General features: G+C 34.7%; 1 protein-coding gene across 2 annotated transcripts in view; it reads left to right on the top strand.

Moving 5' to 3' along the window:
• SMCHD1 (structural maintenance of chromosomes flexible hinge domain containing 1) overlaps positions 1–13,573 on the top strand; it is a 66,644-nt gene extending 53,071 nt beyond the window's left edge. For both annotated transcript variants that reach the window (XM_053949504.1, XM_053949511.1), the window contains exons 38-48: positions 2,639–2,765; positions 2,931–3,050; positions 4,320–4,405; positions 5,433–5,555; positions 5,760–5,950; positions 6,722–6,831; positions 8,187–8,257; positions 9,136–9,307; positions 11,239–11,397; positions 12,087–12,210; positions 13,238–13,573. In XM_053949504.1, coding sequence (XP_053805479.1) covers positions 2,639–2,765; positions 2,931–3,050; positions 4,320–4,405; positions 5,433–5,555; positions 5,760–5,950; positions 6,722–6,831; positions 8,187–8,257; positions 9,136–9,307; positions 11,239–11,397; positions 12,087–12,210; positions 13,238–13,340 — 1,386 coding nt within the window. In that variant the 3' untranslated portion in view covers positions 13,341–13,573. The remainder of the gene's footprint in view (positions 1–2,638; positions 2,766–2,930; positions 3,051–4,319; positions 4,406–5,432; positions 5,556–5,759; positions 5,951–6,721; positions 6,832–8,186; positions 8,258–9,135; positions 9,308–11,238; positions 11,398–12,086; positions 12,211–13,237) is intronic.
• Positions 13,574–16,355: the final 2,782 nt, after the last annotated feature.

Below are 16,355 nucleotides of genomic sequence, written 5' to 3'. Positions count from 1 at the left end.
GTGTAAAATGTGCACGTGCACAAAACCAGGAACTGTTCAAAACATGCCAAAGAAAATCCAGCTGAATGTGGAGTTTCTTCTGAGTGGAATGGTCACAATCTCTGTCTACAATCTCAAGCCTACACAGAACTTCAGTTAATAGTATTCCTGTGGTGAAACAGTTGTATATTGATTCTTGTTTTCAACTTGAAATATCATATAAGAATGGCAGAACAAAATTATACCCCTACTTCATTTGGGTGTCACATATTTTAAAAGTCTGACATCTACAGAAGTCTTCAAACAGAAGATGTACCAAAGGAGGATACAACTTTTTAAAGACCTTTTCTCAGCCACCTTTTCTAACTCACTCTTTGGAAGCAGCTTTATGACAGACCAACATCAGTGTGTGCCAGGTGGAGACAGACACTGCATAGTAATCCAAACAAATTCTCCAAATACATCTTGGAAATCACCACTGTATGATCTCAGTAGAATCCTAAAATCTGCAGATCCTACACAGAAACTTCTTTATAATATATTTTATTCAGTACATTGACTGCTTTTATGGAGCTACATATGTGAAACTGAATGATACGACATTCTCTGTCAGTAACAGTCAAGGACAGAAACATCTAGTTAACATGGCCAAATATTATTAATCTGCCAAATTCTGGTCTACTCTAATCCATACAGAAAAGTGACAAAATATGTATGAAAAACAATCTAGTAAAATAAAATGCAGGGACTGAACAGAGGTATCAGATAAAATTAATACACTGATTGATTTATGGTACACTCCTGGGTTTCTTTGGTTTTCCTACCATGTTTCAGGAGTAATAAATTAATTGGTTTGTGAACACATTTTTCCCCAGGCAGTTGGGGTTAAGAAAAGGTGCAAAAGTATAGCTAAAGGATCAGCTAAAACCATTGGTCTAACAAAACCCCCTGCAAATCTTGTATTTACACCTGTGGTAACAAGGTGTAAATTGAACACCTTTATATGGGTAATATAATAATAACCACATATATGACCTGTGACAGTTCAGATAAAATGACTGGATAATTTCTAAGACTCTTTGCTAATGCAGAAATAAATTTTTTTTGGCTTATCTCCATGTAGTAGTAACTTCCATAATTGTGACCTAAATTCTCCAATTCTCCATCAGTGACAAAGCTAACCTCTGTAATGGAGGGGAGAGTGTGCTGAGTTTCATGGTGTTTGGGGGGTTGTTTGTTTGTTTGGCTTGTTTTGCCCTGCTCCCCCTCTTTTTTTCTTTTTTTGTAAGCCTACTTAAGTATTCCTGGTTTGGTGGGAGGTGGGGGGTTTTGCATGCTTCTTCATTTTTATTACTATGATCTAAAGAGATCCTGCTGCTTTTGACAGTAACTTGTGTTCCCCAGTTACTGCTGTAGTCCCCCATGGGGACTAATTGCATTTCAGTGAACCCAGTATCTTTTCCCCTCTTCAGGCAGTTTTCAGGCATTTGGTTTATACTGAGTTCACTGACTTCAGACTACTCACAAAAACCATGTGGAAAGGATTTGTTGGTTGTGATGCACTGTCCTTTTCATATGACTTGTAATGGGCAGGAGAAGGGACATACTTGTGTTCTTCAAGTATTTTGAAATTGTTCCATCTTGTTTGTAAAGACAGTTGTGTGCAATTAGCACAAATAATGAAAGGGATAATCTCACATGCTTACCTTTAGTCACAAGTTCAGGAATACTAAACTTGTTTAATGAAGAAAAATGTTAAGATTTTTGTTGGCATATATTTTCTAAGGAAAAGATATTTCCACTACAGACTTGTCCTGATAAAATATGTAGCTGCAATATTTTTGAAAGCTGTGAAGACTGTCTTTGAAGGTTATATATCTATCTCTTCTTTTAAGCTGCAACCACCTCTCTTGATTTGGCCAGTTGAGTATCAATTTCTACATGTTAAAGGTGGAAACAGTATGAGTTTTATTATAAGAATTACTGATTTTATGCATGATACCCTTCCCAAAGTAGCAGCCCATTTAGATACTACATCTGCTAATTTTATTTCTGTTTACTTTTATGGTTTTATAATATTGCTCATATTTATAAAGAGGCAAAGGATCTAGTATGTCTTTTCAATAAGGAATTGATAAGAAGTTAAATGTTTATGATAGTGTTTGGATGTATATTGTTCATTCATTTGGGATTTGCTGTCTACTTCCATGGTAACAGCAGTAACTTTAACTAAGCACTGGGAATAGTTTGTTTTTCCTTCTATGTGTTTATGCTTTGGGTCTTTCTTTTTAATGATCTGTTTGCATTTCACATACTGAATGAAGTACACCTGAGGATATCTTGCTTATAAGACAGTGCAGAGGATATTTTTTCTGAGCATGTGTCTCTGAAATTAAATATATAGCCAAAAATAATAAGACTTTTTAAACAGGTAAAATGACAATCTTAATTCTTAAATAATAAAATAGCTATATCTTTGTATTTTACTTTTGTTTAATTGTTATAAAAGGCATTTCCAGGCCAATACTTAAAACTGTACTAATACTGTACAGACATCATGTGTTATGTAACTTACAAGATTTAGTATCTGAAGAATGTTTATTTTGTGTGTAACCTCAAGCATGGGCATAAATTTATGTTTGTTTGTTTATTTTCATAGAATTTAGTGCTGGCTGAAGACAGTCCTGGAAGAGATAGCACTGAATATATTCTTGTCTTTGAGCCACATCTGCCAGCTTTGAAAAAACCTTTGGAACCATATTGTCTCTCATTTATGTTTTACAATGGTATGTTTCAAGTGCTCTAAAATACTTGCTTTTCCTTAGAATCAGCTATTTTTAGATCTATAATATGTTTTCAAAACTATGTAATAGTTTAATAGATTTTTGCTAATGCTTAAACCAGTTAAGTATGTTACTGTATTCTAAAAGTGTATATGTTTATATCTGTAGATTCCAAGAAGCAGCAGCTGATGGCGACACTGACCAGAGAGAAAGACCAATTATCTAAGTCCATAGATCTTTACAGAAAGATGTTTGATACTACAAATCAGCTCGTAGCAGAAATGAAATGTAAGTTCAGTCAAATATGTAAATAATTTTTCGTGAATTAAACTTACGTCCTATAATGACTTTGAGGCTATAGAGAAGGGGAGGAAAATCAATATTGAAATCATGAGAGATAGTAATTAGAGGGTAGCAGAAGAGGTATATGTCTTGCAGGGAAGCTTCTAATTATTAAGTCTTGGATGTTGCTACCTATAAAGGTCTTGATTTGATTAGTATGTCATATGTCAGAATTATCAAAAGGAGAAAAAAACATTGAAGTTGGTGTTCTTTTTATCCATGACTGCCTTTTATTCCCATCTTTGCATGCTCATACAAATTCAACAGTTGCCTAAAAACAATTTGAGGAGAACGAACTATAGATAATCCTCTTTTAAAAAGTTAGTCTTATGTTTTCAAAATGCTACTTTTCCCCTTTCACGTTTGACCCTGTGTACATTATTCAGAAGTGTTGTGTCATAGTTTGTATTGTTCAGCAAAAGCAATTCTTTATGAATGAAGGAAATAGTTTCTTTGGGTTTTTTTTTTTTGTTTGAATCATCCTGCCTGTTGATTAAAAGGTTTGTTTTAATAATAGCATTTTGAATTTTTATTTTAAATAATCATCAAGTGTAAATGAAGCAGACTGGCATAGAAGATGCTGTTGTTTCTTGTAATTTTAATACTACATATTTCCATTATGAAAGGAAAATTCTGAATTCCAGTGTGAAAGGTACAAAATCTTTGTTTGGTGCATGCACATCTGTAGAGAGTAAGAGTACAGCATTACACTTTATGTTTAAGTAATAAGATAATTTCAAATATAAACATGCTGTGAATAGAGGGTAGAAAGCAATTCACCTGTTTACTTATTTGATTTTGAAATTAGTTCAGATATAAGAGCTGAGGAAATAGTGTTGAGAAAGTGGTGTCCCATATAACAGACTAAAGAAGGTAGTGCCAGCCACCACTCTTCTCTTCTGTCTTGCCATTTCACCTGTTGGAGAACCATTTACAATGATAATTGAGGATGAAAACTAAAACCAGCTAACATTCTCAGATTGATACATGGTCTAGTCCCCTTTGCTTATTGAAGCTGAAGGTGTGGCATCTGCTGAAATTGTTTAGAAACTGGACAAAATCACAAGATCTTTGTGGAAAAATTCTGATATTCTGTGCTGAAATTAAGAAGTAGATAGGGTCAGTTGTAGCTGGCATAATTCTGAAAAGTTGTAGGAAATTCTGTAAGTGTCCCATTACTTTCTATCGTTTCGTCACTCTCTTTTTTTGTTTCAGGTCAGGTTAAAGAGGCTGAAACAAGAGAAGCTGCCCTGAAGAACGAACTGAAAAAGCACCAAATTGAATTACCACAGACAAATATAGTATGACTTATTTCTTACTAAACTCCATTAACATATCTAAAATTGATATCAATAATATATCAATACTAATATTGTTGAATCACACCTGTTACCAAAACAGTGAAAATTTAAACTGTAGAAAAATTTGTGAATCAATGTCAAACTTAAGATTTTTTTTTTGTATTGCTTTGTTAGTGTGAGGATCTTTTAAAATACTGTTAAAGAACTGAGAAAAACCTTGTCTTTTATATCCTGATCTTGTTTTTCTGCTGATCATGTTTCTGCTAAGGTTGCCAGTGTTACTGGTACTGCTAGACGTTACACTGGGTTTTTGGAGGCTAGTCAATATGTACTGGATGTATTCTGGCATAAGCAAGCCAAAGGAAAGCACTTTTTTTAGAGAATCAGGGAATTGCATATGTTATTGCCAAAGTTAATGTAAAAATAAGTTTGGAAATATTCAGGGCAATGTACCCCATTGCTAATTTCCTTTAAAGATCCAACTATGTTTTAAGAAATTTCTAGAAGGTTTTCAAACTACTAACATTTGGAGGAAGAAAATACCTATGAAAACAATTATCTTTAGATCAAATAAGACCAAGTTATAGTCATTAATCACAAATCAGTAGAATTAAATTGCAGTCACAGTACTGAAGTTCCCCCTACTGGCTAAATTTTTCAAGCCTGGACATAGTCACCTTCTGAAATGGTTTCTTTTTGTGCATTCATGATTGTCTCTTCCTGCTGTTTTAAACTGTCTTCACTTTTGTCTCTAATCAAGCACTGATAGTTCTTTGTGAAATGCTCCTTGAAGTCCTTAAAAATTAAAAAAGAAAAAAAAAAAGTAGTAATTAAAAAGTTTGGTCACAATTGCAGTGAGCTTTCCCTTTGCTATTCTCTGGGATTGTGCATGGTGGTCCCCTATACATTAAAAGTCTGTTTCAGGTTATTGAGTGTTTATTGTTAGAAAGTTAATTGATGGCAGATAACTACTTCTGCTGCTCAGTCCAATGGTACATGCTTGCTGATCTTAAATTTTCATTCTCAGCTTCAGTATGTGGATTCTCTTCTGAAAAAGAAGATGTTGGAACAAGAAGGAGTAATGAAGCAGCCAAGGAGAGCTTGTACCCTCCCAAACTATCCAAAAGGCAACCAGGATATTCTAGGCAAGGTGTGTTTTCTTGCAGGCAGCCTTCTAATAAGTTCTGTTGGTTCCACAAAGTGGTAGTGATGGAAAAATTACCTGATGACCAGCTCCCCTGACAGAGCCATCAACGGGGAATTGAACGTCTGAAGTTGCAGGATTGTTGTGATTACTATGAAAGGGGACATGGTCTTGGTTTCTGTTTTGACTGTTGTAACTTCTGTGGTACAGATTGCACATTTAGCTCAAATTGAGGATAATGAAGCAGCAAAAGTCATCTCTTGGCACCTGGCAAGTGACATGGACTGTGTAGTCACACTGACCACGGAAGCTGCTCGGTCTATCTTCGATGAAACTCAAGGTCGACAGCAAGTGTTACCCCTTGATTCTATTTACAAGAAGACACTTCCAGATTGGAGCAGGTAGAGAAAAAACAATTAAAGTTCTGTGTTTGTATTACATACTTCTTCAACTCTTTTTACTTGTCTAATTTGATTTTTAAATGTCAGTTAAAAATTTGAAGTATAAAATTTCTGGATTTATTATTATAGCAACAGTAATGTCACTTGAAGTGTTAGCTGAAATCTCAGCTCTACATTTTAACTGCTGTGTGATGTTCTTTATTTAATAAGGTGTTTCAATTAAATAGTCTTCTTTTTCTTCATGTCCACATGTTTTCTAGAGCAGGAATTTATTTTAAATAATTATAGTGCTTGTAATCAGATTATAACTTTCAAAAATCCGGTTTCAGAATACATTCCTAAAATCATCTGTAGTAATAGAAATTCATTTTGCTTTTTCAGTTGCCTGAAAAATAAAGTACAGTATTTCTGCTCCTGAAAACAATTTGCTTATGAAATAAGCAAATATTTGCTAATATAATAAGAATGCCCTTTAGAAAAGATCTGATGCATAAATGTATTTATAATGTTCAAATTCTCAGTTTCATAATACAGTGCATTAAAACTTGTTCCTAAATTAGTCATATGAATTTATTGGAAATAAAGTTTCATAACAAATCAGTGTTTTACTAAAACATCTTTAATATAACTGGCATTTCAGATAATGGTGGGATCATATATCTAATGTGGAAATGTTAAGATGCATTCAGTTAAATTGGAGATTCCTGACTAGAATAAGGACAAATTGCTTTCTTCTTTTCTTCTCCCTCACTGTCCCCTTTCTTTAACCAGACCTTTACCTCACTTGAAAAATGGAAGAACTTTCTTCAGACCTATTGGAAATCCTGTATTTGCCAGAGATTTGTTAACATTTCCAGATAACATAGAGCATTGTCAAACAGGTAAATGATAAGAAAGAAATCATTAATAACTTCTTTCTTTTAAAGAATGAAATACAGAAACATCACAAATTATAATCCATTCAATAATCTTCACTGATATGTTTGCAAATACCAGCATACATTCCTCCTGAGTTCTGTTGGTAAAAATAGGAGGCCATTAGCATTAATTATTTTTAAACAAAAGTTGTGAAAATTTCAACCATGTCCACTTTATTTCTGCTTCTTGTCTTAGTTTCATTTTCTCTACTTAGATGTATGGCAGGTTTTTTCTTTTTTAAATTCCTGCAGCATTATCTTATTCCCTAGCTCTTTAGAGCAGGGACTGACCATCACAAGATTAATTTTATAATCTCATATTGCAGAAGTTACTCCTTTTGTTAAGCTTTGTTTCCAGTTCGATTCCTCTCAGAAATATTTAATGCATAAATTTAAGTACATGCAGACTGAACTGTACATGACAGTGTATGTTATGCTTAAACAGCTTAATAGTTGTGAGAAATCCTTCAATTTTTATGTAGATTTCAGTTTAGGAAACGATTGTCCTCTTGCTCTTTCTAACAATGTAGCAATCCCTACCTTTTCCTACACTACTTTTTTAAATTAGATAGATCTGCTCCTTTATATGGAGAGTTGGAGTCTGTAGTTACTTGAGTAAGTTTTGCATTTTATTTCACGACTTCCCACTATTGAAGTATTCCTCTCTACTGTTAATAGACCATTTTTAACCCTGTGCATTTTCAGAAAGTTAGATATTGACAGACTTTTAACTATAAATTCTTTAACTATAAATTCTCCTCATGCCCCTTGGAGGAATTGAAAAACCACATTGCATGATATATCATGCATGACTACATCGTTAGATTTTGTATGGAACAGACTTATATTAGCAGAGGTGTCTTAAGGCCAGTTGGATCATTTGTCTGTGAATTTTTTTTTCTTTGATCACCCATTGAATATGAAGAAAAATATTAAGGAACTGAGAACAAAATTCAACATTCCAGGAAGATTTTTAAAAATATATAATATATTAATTTCATGAAACTTGAGATTTTATTATCTGTGTCCTGATAAATGTAAAGTGTCAAGAGAGTATTTTATTGGAAAATACACACAATTACTCCAAAAGGCACTTAAATGCACTAATTTTTTTTCCCTTATGAATTCACTGATGAAAGCAGAAGATTCCATATCTGTCTCAACCTCAAGAGAATTTTGTTGAAACAAAAATTATTTACATGCTATTTCCCTTGCACTTACCTTAGAAGATGTAATAATGATGCCTCAGAATTGATTTTCAAAACTCAAGTTATTTTGCTCTGGAGAAATTTCATAGTTCAAAAATTTATATTTTTCAGTATTTGGTATGCTCTTGGGTGATACTATCATTATAGATAACTTGGATGCTGCCAACCACTACAGAAAAGAGGTATGTTTCAATTTTTCTTTAAATTTTATGATACAGATATATTGCAGAGCTACATATTTAATACTTTAAAAACTTAGGGTAATTTCTAAGTTTAATGCTGTGTTAGTTGTAAATGTGCTTACTGTCTGTGAGTCTCAAAGCACTTAACAGTGAATGAAATCTCTATTATTGGCACTGACAAAATCACCTCCATTCAACAAATTCTATTATGTGAATGTTGCTATGGCATATGGGACCATGTTTCCAAAGATAAGCATCTTCATTACTCTGTGTTAGTGTTAAGCACAAGTTTTTCTGTACTTTCCTAGTCACTCTGTGTCATAAAATACAGGAGTCTAAGGCACATGGTGAAATTTCAGGTCCACTTGACTAAAAACTTGATGTGAAACTCACTAGATGTCTTTAAGACCCATTTTATTTAGGTTTAATGGATGGTACATGTTTTAGCAGGCAGGAGTCTCTGAGGAAGTGCACTGGGCACTTTTACATTCAGCTTATGTGTTTGCTAGAATCAAATTAATGATTGAGCATAAGAATGTAGAACTGTACTGACTACCACTGCTTCCTAATTAATATATGTTGATAATCAGCTTTTTCCAGGTATAGATCTAAATTCTGCCGTCAGAGTTCTGGTAAAATATGAGAACACAACACAAAAAAAAACTGGTATTCATAATTGTTGACAATACTGCTTAATTTTAATATATGCATTCTCTTGCTTGAAAGCAAAGTCATGACATAATTTCATAAAATATGTTTTTCATTACGGGACAAAGTTGCATTGCAGTTGAAAAATAAAAAGGTTCACAACAGTATTGCTAAAAACTTAGATTTTCTGTGGAGTTACTAATTTATTATCAATTCTTATACCTGTGCAGGTTGTAAAAATTACACACTGCCCTACCTTGCTGACTAGGGAAGGAGACAGGATTCGCAGCAATGGAAAATTTGGAGGCCTGCAGAATAAAGCTCCTCCAATGGACAAACTCAGAGGAATGGTATTTGGAGCACCAATGCCAAAACTTTACTCTACTATCTCTGTACAGATAGGTGGGTTAATGAAGTCACAAACATACAAAACTTACAAAATTATATTGCTTGTCCTGTGTTTTTTATTCTCTGATGTAATACAGAAAGGAAAACTTCAATTTAGCATACAGTTATTTTGAGAAGTAGGAGCTGTACAGTGTTCTGTTTATAAATTTGCCTTTTCTTAAAAGCTTACAGATATTACATTTCCTGAAATACAAAATAATAATAATGAGATATTCCCCTTTTTTTCTTAGTCTTATTAAAGGAGGAGTATAAGCAGTAATAAACATTCAAACAGCCGGCATGAGAAGCTTGAGCTGATTGAATTCCAGCATCACTGAGAAACAAGTTTTTGGTCTTTCTACTCTGGAAACACCATGATCAATTTAGAATTTCTTACGTGCAAGTGAGCTCTATGAAACAGTGGTAGAAAAATTCATGTTCTCAAGAGAGACTATCTCATAAGCTACCCTATTTCCTGTTGAATCACTTTCATTTCTTTATGTGTTCGGATTATTCATTTTAGAATAAAGGTTAGCAATTAATTTAAAGATGCAGTTTCTGACATATAACAACTGACCTGACTGAGTAAAACACTGAAAAGTCTTACTTACAAGATTGTTCTTAAATACTTAAGTTTAAAAAGAAAGGACATGAAGTTTATCCATGACAGTGCAATGGAGGGGTATGGGGAGAGATCACACAATACCTGTTAAAGTAACCATATATATGAGCAAACTACTTAGCACTGACAGTTGAGTAGGAGAAAAAATATAAGGACTAAAAAGATCTTTTTTCAGCATTTTAGTAAAAATATATTATGCCTAGGGAAAACACAATAAGCATATTAGTCACAGACTAAAATACACTGGGTTTAGCACACTTTGTCTATCAGCATGTTTTCAATTGTTGAACTCCATTATTACCCAATACAAATGAAATTGGAATTTTCTAGTTTAGTACCGGAGCAATCGTGGTAGAAGAAAAGGGCATGTTTTAATTTCACTTAGATAGATACTAGACATTTAAAGGAAAATCTTAGTACAATTCCATTTAAAGGACAGCATCTCATTACACAGGGCTTGTTTTGAACTTAATTTTACACTTAACATTAGTTCTGACATACTCTTTTTCAATGTTTGTAGGATAAAAGTTGCTTAATCTGTTATTACATTGGCAAGGTACTTGTAAAATAAGCCGTATTAAGAGTCTGCAGTGCCTTTTGTTAGTCTGTGGCAGCGCTCTGTGTGAGAGCTTTCACCCCATGGCAAACTTAAGGTCATTTAGTGTTAAGCTTTGTGCAAGATACCTTGTACTCACCTGAAAGTAAAATGAATGAGTCCAGGCTAATATGCTTGAACCCTTCCTTTATTACTTGACATAGTAATTCAGTGCCTGGATGAGGAAAAATTTTTTGTCTCATGTGTTTAAAGAGGAAAAAGGATTGTCAACAAAATACACCTTTGTTTATCTGAGTGCTTGATTAGATTTCCATAGTGGCACAGAGTGAAACTCAGTAAATGTTCACTTGGTCCACAAGGTGGAATACAATTCAAGTCAATAATACAAGCTTCTGCTTTGTAGTACTGAAAACACAACATGCTATAAGCACCTTATGTCATCAGAGGTAGAGAATTTCACTTGGAGCACACAGGCAACAAGATCTGTACAGTGATAGCCGTTTTCCACATCATTTTTAGAGCTTGCAGGTACTTCACTGTCATCTAAGATATGGACTCAAAAAGAAGAGTCAAAATATTGAATATGATTTTTTTTTACAGTCATTTTAAGAACAGCCACTATAAGTTTGGATGATTTTTTAAGTAGTGTTTTTGAAAGATATGTTTTCTTGTGGATTTATATATTGCCTGGGTTGTATTGGTAGCATTCTAAATAAAAATGGTCATTTACTTACTGTTTTGTGGCTTATTGTTTTATTTCTCAATTAGATCTTCTTCAGCAATACCGTGCAGCAGTGATTAAATTTGATAATGTGAATAAGGACCTTGATTTACATTTGCAGTCACTGAACACTCCAGAAATGCAAAAGAAAAAACAGGAACTTGCTGAACAAGAGAAAAGCCTCAAGCTAGTAAAACAAAAATTGGGTAGGTTATTGTATTATAATTTTGCTGTGCTATAGGAGGAGAACAGTTAACTGCAACCAGTTACAGACTAAGAAGTTCAAACTATGAATGAAAATTGTTAACGTTAATTAGTAGCTTAGAAATGTCGCATTTTAGGGAAAGAATAGAAAAACTGTATGTAGTAGTATGATGCTGTGGATATTGCCTAGAGCAGCACTGCCCTGTATTGTGTTCAGATAATAAGAATGTTGGTCAGTCCGTATCTTGTGAACATGAAACTATGATCTCACTAATAAGAGATTATATAACTATTAGTGTGGCTGGCCCCGTGCTACAGTACATTGGCGTGCTCTTTGAAATGACAGTGTAGTTAAGAGCTGAATTGCTTTTGCTAAGGAAACACAACCAAAACATTGTGCTATAAAAAGAAACACCCTGAAGTCTGCAAGGATTGTCTATCTGAGTTACAATTTTTCTTGTATGTCAGTATGAAATAATATTTTAAAAATCAACATTTACTCTGCGACAGTTACACATAAATCGTTTTAACTGTCATCTTTGAACTCTGTTTCAGATATAAGGTAACCATAAAGTTTATGACATTTCTAAAGTTGTATTTCAAAGGTCTAATTCTACTGTTATAGGGCCCATTTATAACCAGCAGGTTTCATTTTTCTGTTACTGGTTCTTAACTTGCAACTTTTTCATAGGTATGACTCCTGCTTTATCAGATAAAGGTGCTGAATCATTACTTCAGCCTATAATGCTAGATATATCTGACACCCCCATTCCTCCCAAAAGAATGCGAAGAGACACAGTGAAAAAACTGTATAGGTAAGTATTTTCTGAATCTAGTAATTATTTTTCCATAATCTGAATTCAAAACAAAAACTAGTTTATTCTGCATATTTTTTAATTCTTATTTGTATCTTATAAGCAACAATGAATAGAGTTTGCATAAAGCTGGTATTCAAGATAATTTTTAATTTCTTTAAAGTTTCTACCTCATTTAAAAGTTAAGCCTCATATAAAGATTTGCTTACTAATTCTAATTCTGTTTCTCTTTATGAACTGATCAGCATCTTTGTGCGTCACATTCCCCATATTTTCTGGTATATTCCACACTGTTACACCCAAAACTATTTGAGATGGCTTGGTCTGTAAACTCTTTTAAGGTCTTCTGTCAAATACTGGATAGATGAACACAGAAATAATTATTCTTATGGAATAGAATCATCCTTACAGTATTTTTTTCTAAGTAACTGTCTGAGGTGACCTGGTGGTAAAGTGTTTTATCCATCTGTTCTCATTCCCTCTGTGCTGATGAGTGTTTGAGCACATGCACACACACACACAAAAATTTGGGAAATCTGTGTATCTGTAGTGACAGATCTTAAAGTGTCACTTAAGTGTATCTTAAAGTGACATGAAACTGTCTTTGGCATTTCTCATGTCTCTCCTCATGACTACATAATTGTCTTTGCTGAGCTATGGTCATTTTTCTGAGATTATTTAAATCTTACACAGTAGTGTTCTGTGAATCTCAGAACAAGTGTTCACTATATTGTTATGTCTCTATTTTTCATACTTGTTACTATTTTGATTTTTATCTACATATAGTTCTAAAGTGGTTATGTAGTTAAACTATCTAATATTAGCCTGTTGCTATTCTTCATTTTAACAAAATAAATACAGTAATAAAAAGCTGTGTACAAATATGGGGTTTATATTGTTTATACTTGTGGGAGCTCTATGCTATATATATATATATATATATATATGTATGTATGTATGTATGTATGTATGTATGTATGTATAAGAATAGCTTTGTTTATAAGCCACTGTGCTATGTTTTGTTTAGCCCAGAGGAATGGATCTCCTCTCCTGCAAAGCAGCAGCAACAGCAAGTGCTGCAAATGGCCTCTTCAGAACTTAATGGAACTCCACGGAAAAGAAAGGCATAGACTGATCAGACTTGCTGGGAAAAGCTGTGGATTGAAAATGTGAATACATTCAGTTAAAGGAAATACTTACGCAGTATTACCATTACTCTGAAGATTTTTATACTGATAGAAAATATAAATGTATTTCAGTTAGTAGGAACAAAAGTGTAAGTATTTAACATTGATAGCCCAATTTTTGTATAGTTAATTTTCATTTCTAAAAGCTTTCAGAGTTTTCAAGTTTGTGTGTGAAAAAAAAGTTTTAAATATATTCTTTTTTATTTATGAAAATAAAAGATCTTTTCAGTAAAACTGTTTCAGTACAAAGCACTGACAATACAATCACTTGAATTGAATAGATTATGTCGTGAAATTAGACTTTAATTTAAAAAGCATCCCAAGCTGTCTTGAGGAAGATAGTCAAAGGTCACTTTTAGTGATCTGCATTGCAAAGATTTTAGTGATGAACAGGGCAGAAAAGGATCAGGCATGATTAAAGATAGAATTTCAGCGAGGGTCAGAGCAAGCAGCTGGAAATAGACTTGATGGGAAGAAAAAGATACGGCAAGAGCAGAAAGTTAAACTTGAACAGTATAAAACTATTAGTTGAAACCCTGTGAATAACATAGGAGACCGTGTTCAGGTGTATGGATGTGTGGGTTCACATCTGCCTCAAAGATTTTCTGCCTTGGAGTGAATGTTGACACCAAATCTACTGATCTGTGCTCTCAGTAACATGCATTTTATATTCATACTCCTTTTCTGAAAAAGGACTTTAAACTTAAAAAGACGTAGTGGTCTCCTGCTGGAAGTTTTAGACTGCTGATCACTGGTGCACATCTCTGTGACAGTTCTAAATAAATGAAATTTCTCCAAATTAAGGAGAAATAAAGCAGTGTAATTTGTGGTTGAAGGTTTTCCAGAGCTTCATGCTTTAAAGATGAGTTAAACATCCCATTATCCTACTCTTAAAGAAATATATTCAAGTATAACATGCAAGACCAGCAAGAAACTAAGCTAGCCCTACCTCAGCCCTTTTTTCTGTTCTTTCTCTCTAAATTTAGACATTAAGACTTGAATCAGGTAGCCATCATGAAGGGTTTGCCATGTAATAATTTGTCCCACCACACCAAGTTACTTGATAGTACTTCTTTGAAATGCATATATGTTAATTCTGACATCTGCCTAGGCTCAGCCTCCAGCCTCTGGATAACTTTGAATCTTATTGGTTTAAATATGTATTCCTGCAGAAATGTTTCCTGTTGGAATTCATCTCTTGCCTTTGGTAGTCAGTGTAGGCACTATTAGCATCGTGTGATGTATCTCCCTGGTGAAAAAGGCAAACAGAATATTAAGGATGGTTTCCAATGTTGTGCAGTAGCTATCAGAGATTTCAGGAAATTTCAGCAGGGAACTTTCAGGATTTTCCAGCAGAGTGATGGCAAGTTACTACAGTGCAAGTCACTGCTTTGCAAAGCTGTTGAGGGCAGCTGATTTGGTCATGACAACAAATTGGAGCTCTGAAGGTAAGTGTCAGTTTTTTTCCTTTACCCACTCTTTACTCTGCAACAGAGCAGAGCAGGGACCTCAGCCATGCTAGGCAGTGTGTTGTCCTCACTGATTTCATGAGAGGCTGATGAAAATCCATGCAGGAAACTGGGAGAAAGTGGTTGTGGTTTTGGTCTGGGCCTGCTTTTCAACTAGCACCTAGGCATGCAGAGACTGCCTGCCAGGTGAATGGGGATGGATACCCCATGTAACCCAGGGAGGTAGGTTGGATGACAAGTCCTTTCTGCCAAATCACACTTGCAATGTTACAGCCCCACCATCAGTATCATGGCCCTGACTCTACATCTGTACAATCCTAGTATCACTGGTACTTCTCTAGCCATGTATCTCATCTGAGACTTCCTCTGCCTCCTCCAGGGCCAAAGTTTCCTTGTCAGCCAGAGCTGCAGCTCAGTGAAAGAACTGTGAGAGGGAAGGAAGAAGAGATCATGCCCAGGGAGCAGAAGGGAGGCAGGGAACCACTGCAGGGTGTTGCTATGTTACTGCTACAGAAGTAGCCTGGATGAAAAACACACACATTCCAAATGTCCATTGAGACTTTGTGAGACTGTAGCAGTGTAATTACTGGAAGTTTGCTGCTGAAGCCTCCAGAGTAGGTGCACATTTGATTAAGTTAGCATTATATTGCTATCCTGAACTCCATTTCAGCTAAGCCTTTAAAGAGATTTGCAGTCACCATTGGTGAATGGTTCATTCTTCAGTTGGTCACAATGGGAAAAGAGAGAGGTAGGTTGCTTGCTTTTTAGCAGCAAAGGTATCAGCTGTTCATGAGACTTGGATGATTACAGTACATTGCTGCGATTGTGGTAGTGTCATTTTGTGGATGTTTAATAAAGCATTATTAAGGAACTGTCATTAAAATATGTGCCTTCATGCACCAACATTTTCTCCCAGTAAATTGTTCCATTTGGGGGTTTTTATTAATACTTAGGAAACAAAACCCATTAAAGTTGCATTTCATGATGACATGGCAAGGATAGGCAACCATCACAGACCGGATCTGCAGTGAATTCCTTTTCACCTGCCAGAATGCAGTACACCATAGGAGAAGCCCAAATCACTTTTAATGTTTTCTTTTTTAAAAGTCAGTTTGCTTATTATCTAGGAACTAGAACATGTCTTACTGACAGTAGCAGTACCTATCAGTAAAAAGCAGCTGTTTTCCTCCCTTTCTGCCTGTGACCTGACAGGGTGTATCCAGGTATTTTGACATTTCTGCCAAACCAGATCATCTCCCCACAGGAACAGGCATCATTTCAGGTTCTTAAAAAGTATGGACACGCGGATGTGCATACACACACCAAGTTATATATGTACACACATACATATAGTTTCTCTATTCTATATTTCCATAGACAAGCTCTTCCACACCCACTGTGACTGTGGAAAAATTCCAAGAGAGCTCCTGCACTGACTGGATGTGCTTTAGCTGCTCCTATCCCCTATCTCTGCCTCTGTGGCATGTCT

The sequence above is a fragment of the Vidua chalybeata genome, chromosome 1 (genome assembly GCF_026979565.1).
Source record: "Vidua chalybeata isolate OUT-0048 chromosome 1, bVidCha1 merged haplotype, whole genome shotgun sequence".
In the NCBI taxonomy this organism is placed as follows: Eukaryota; Metazoa; Chordata; class Aves; order Passeriformes; family Viduidae; genus Vidua; species Vidua chalybeata.
Note: the sequence above shows the minus strand (reverse complement) of the source record. Positions and strands in the feature narration are given on the sequence as shown.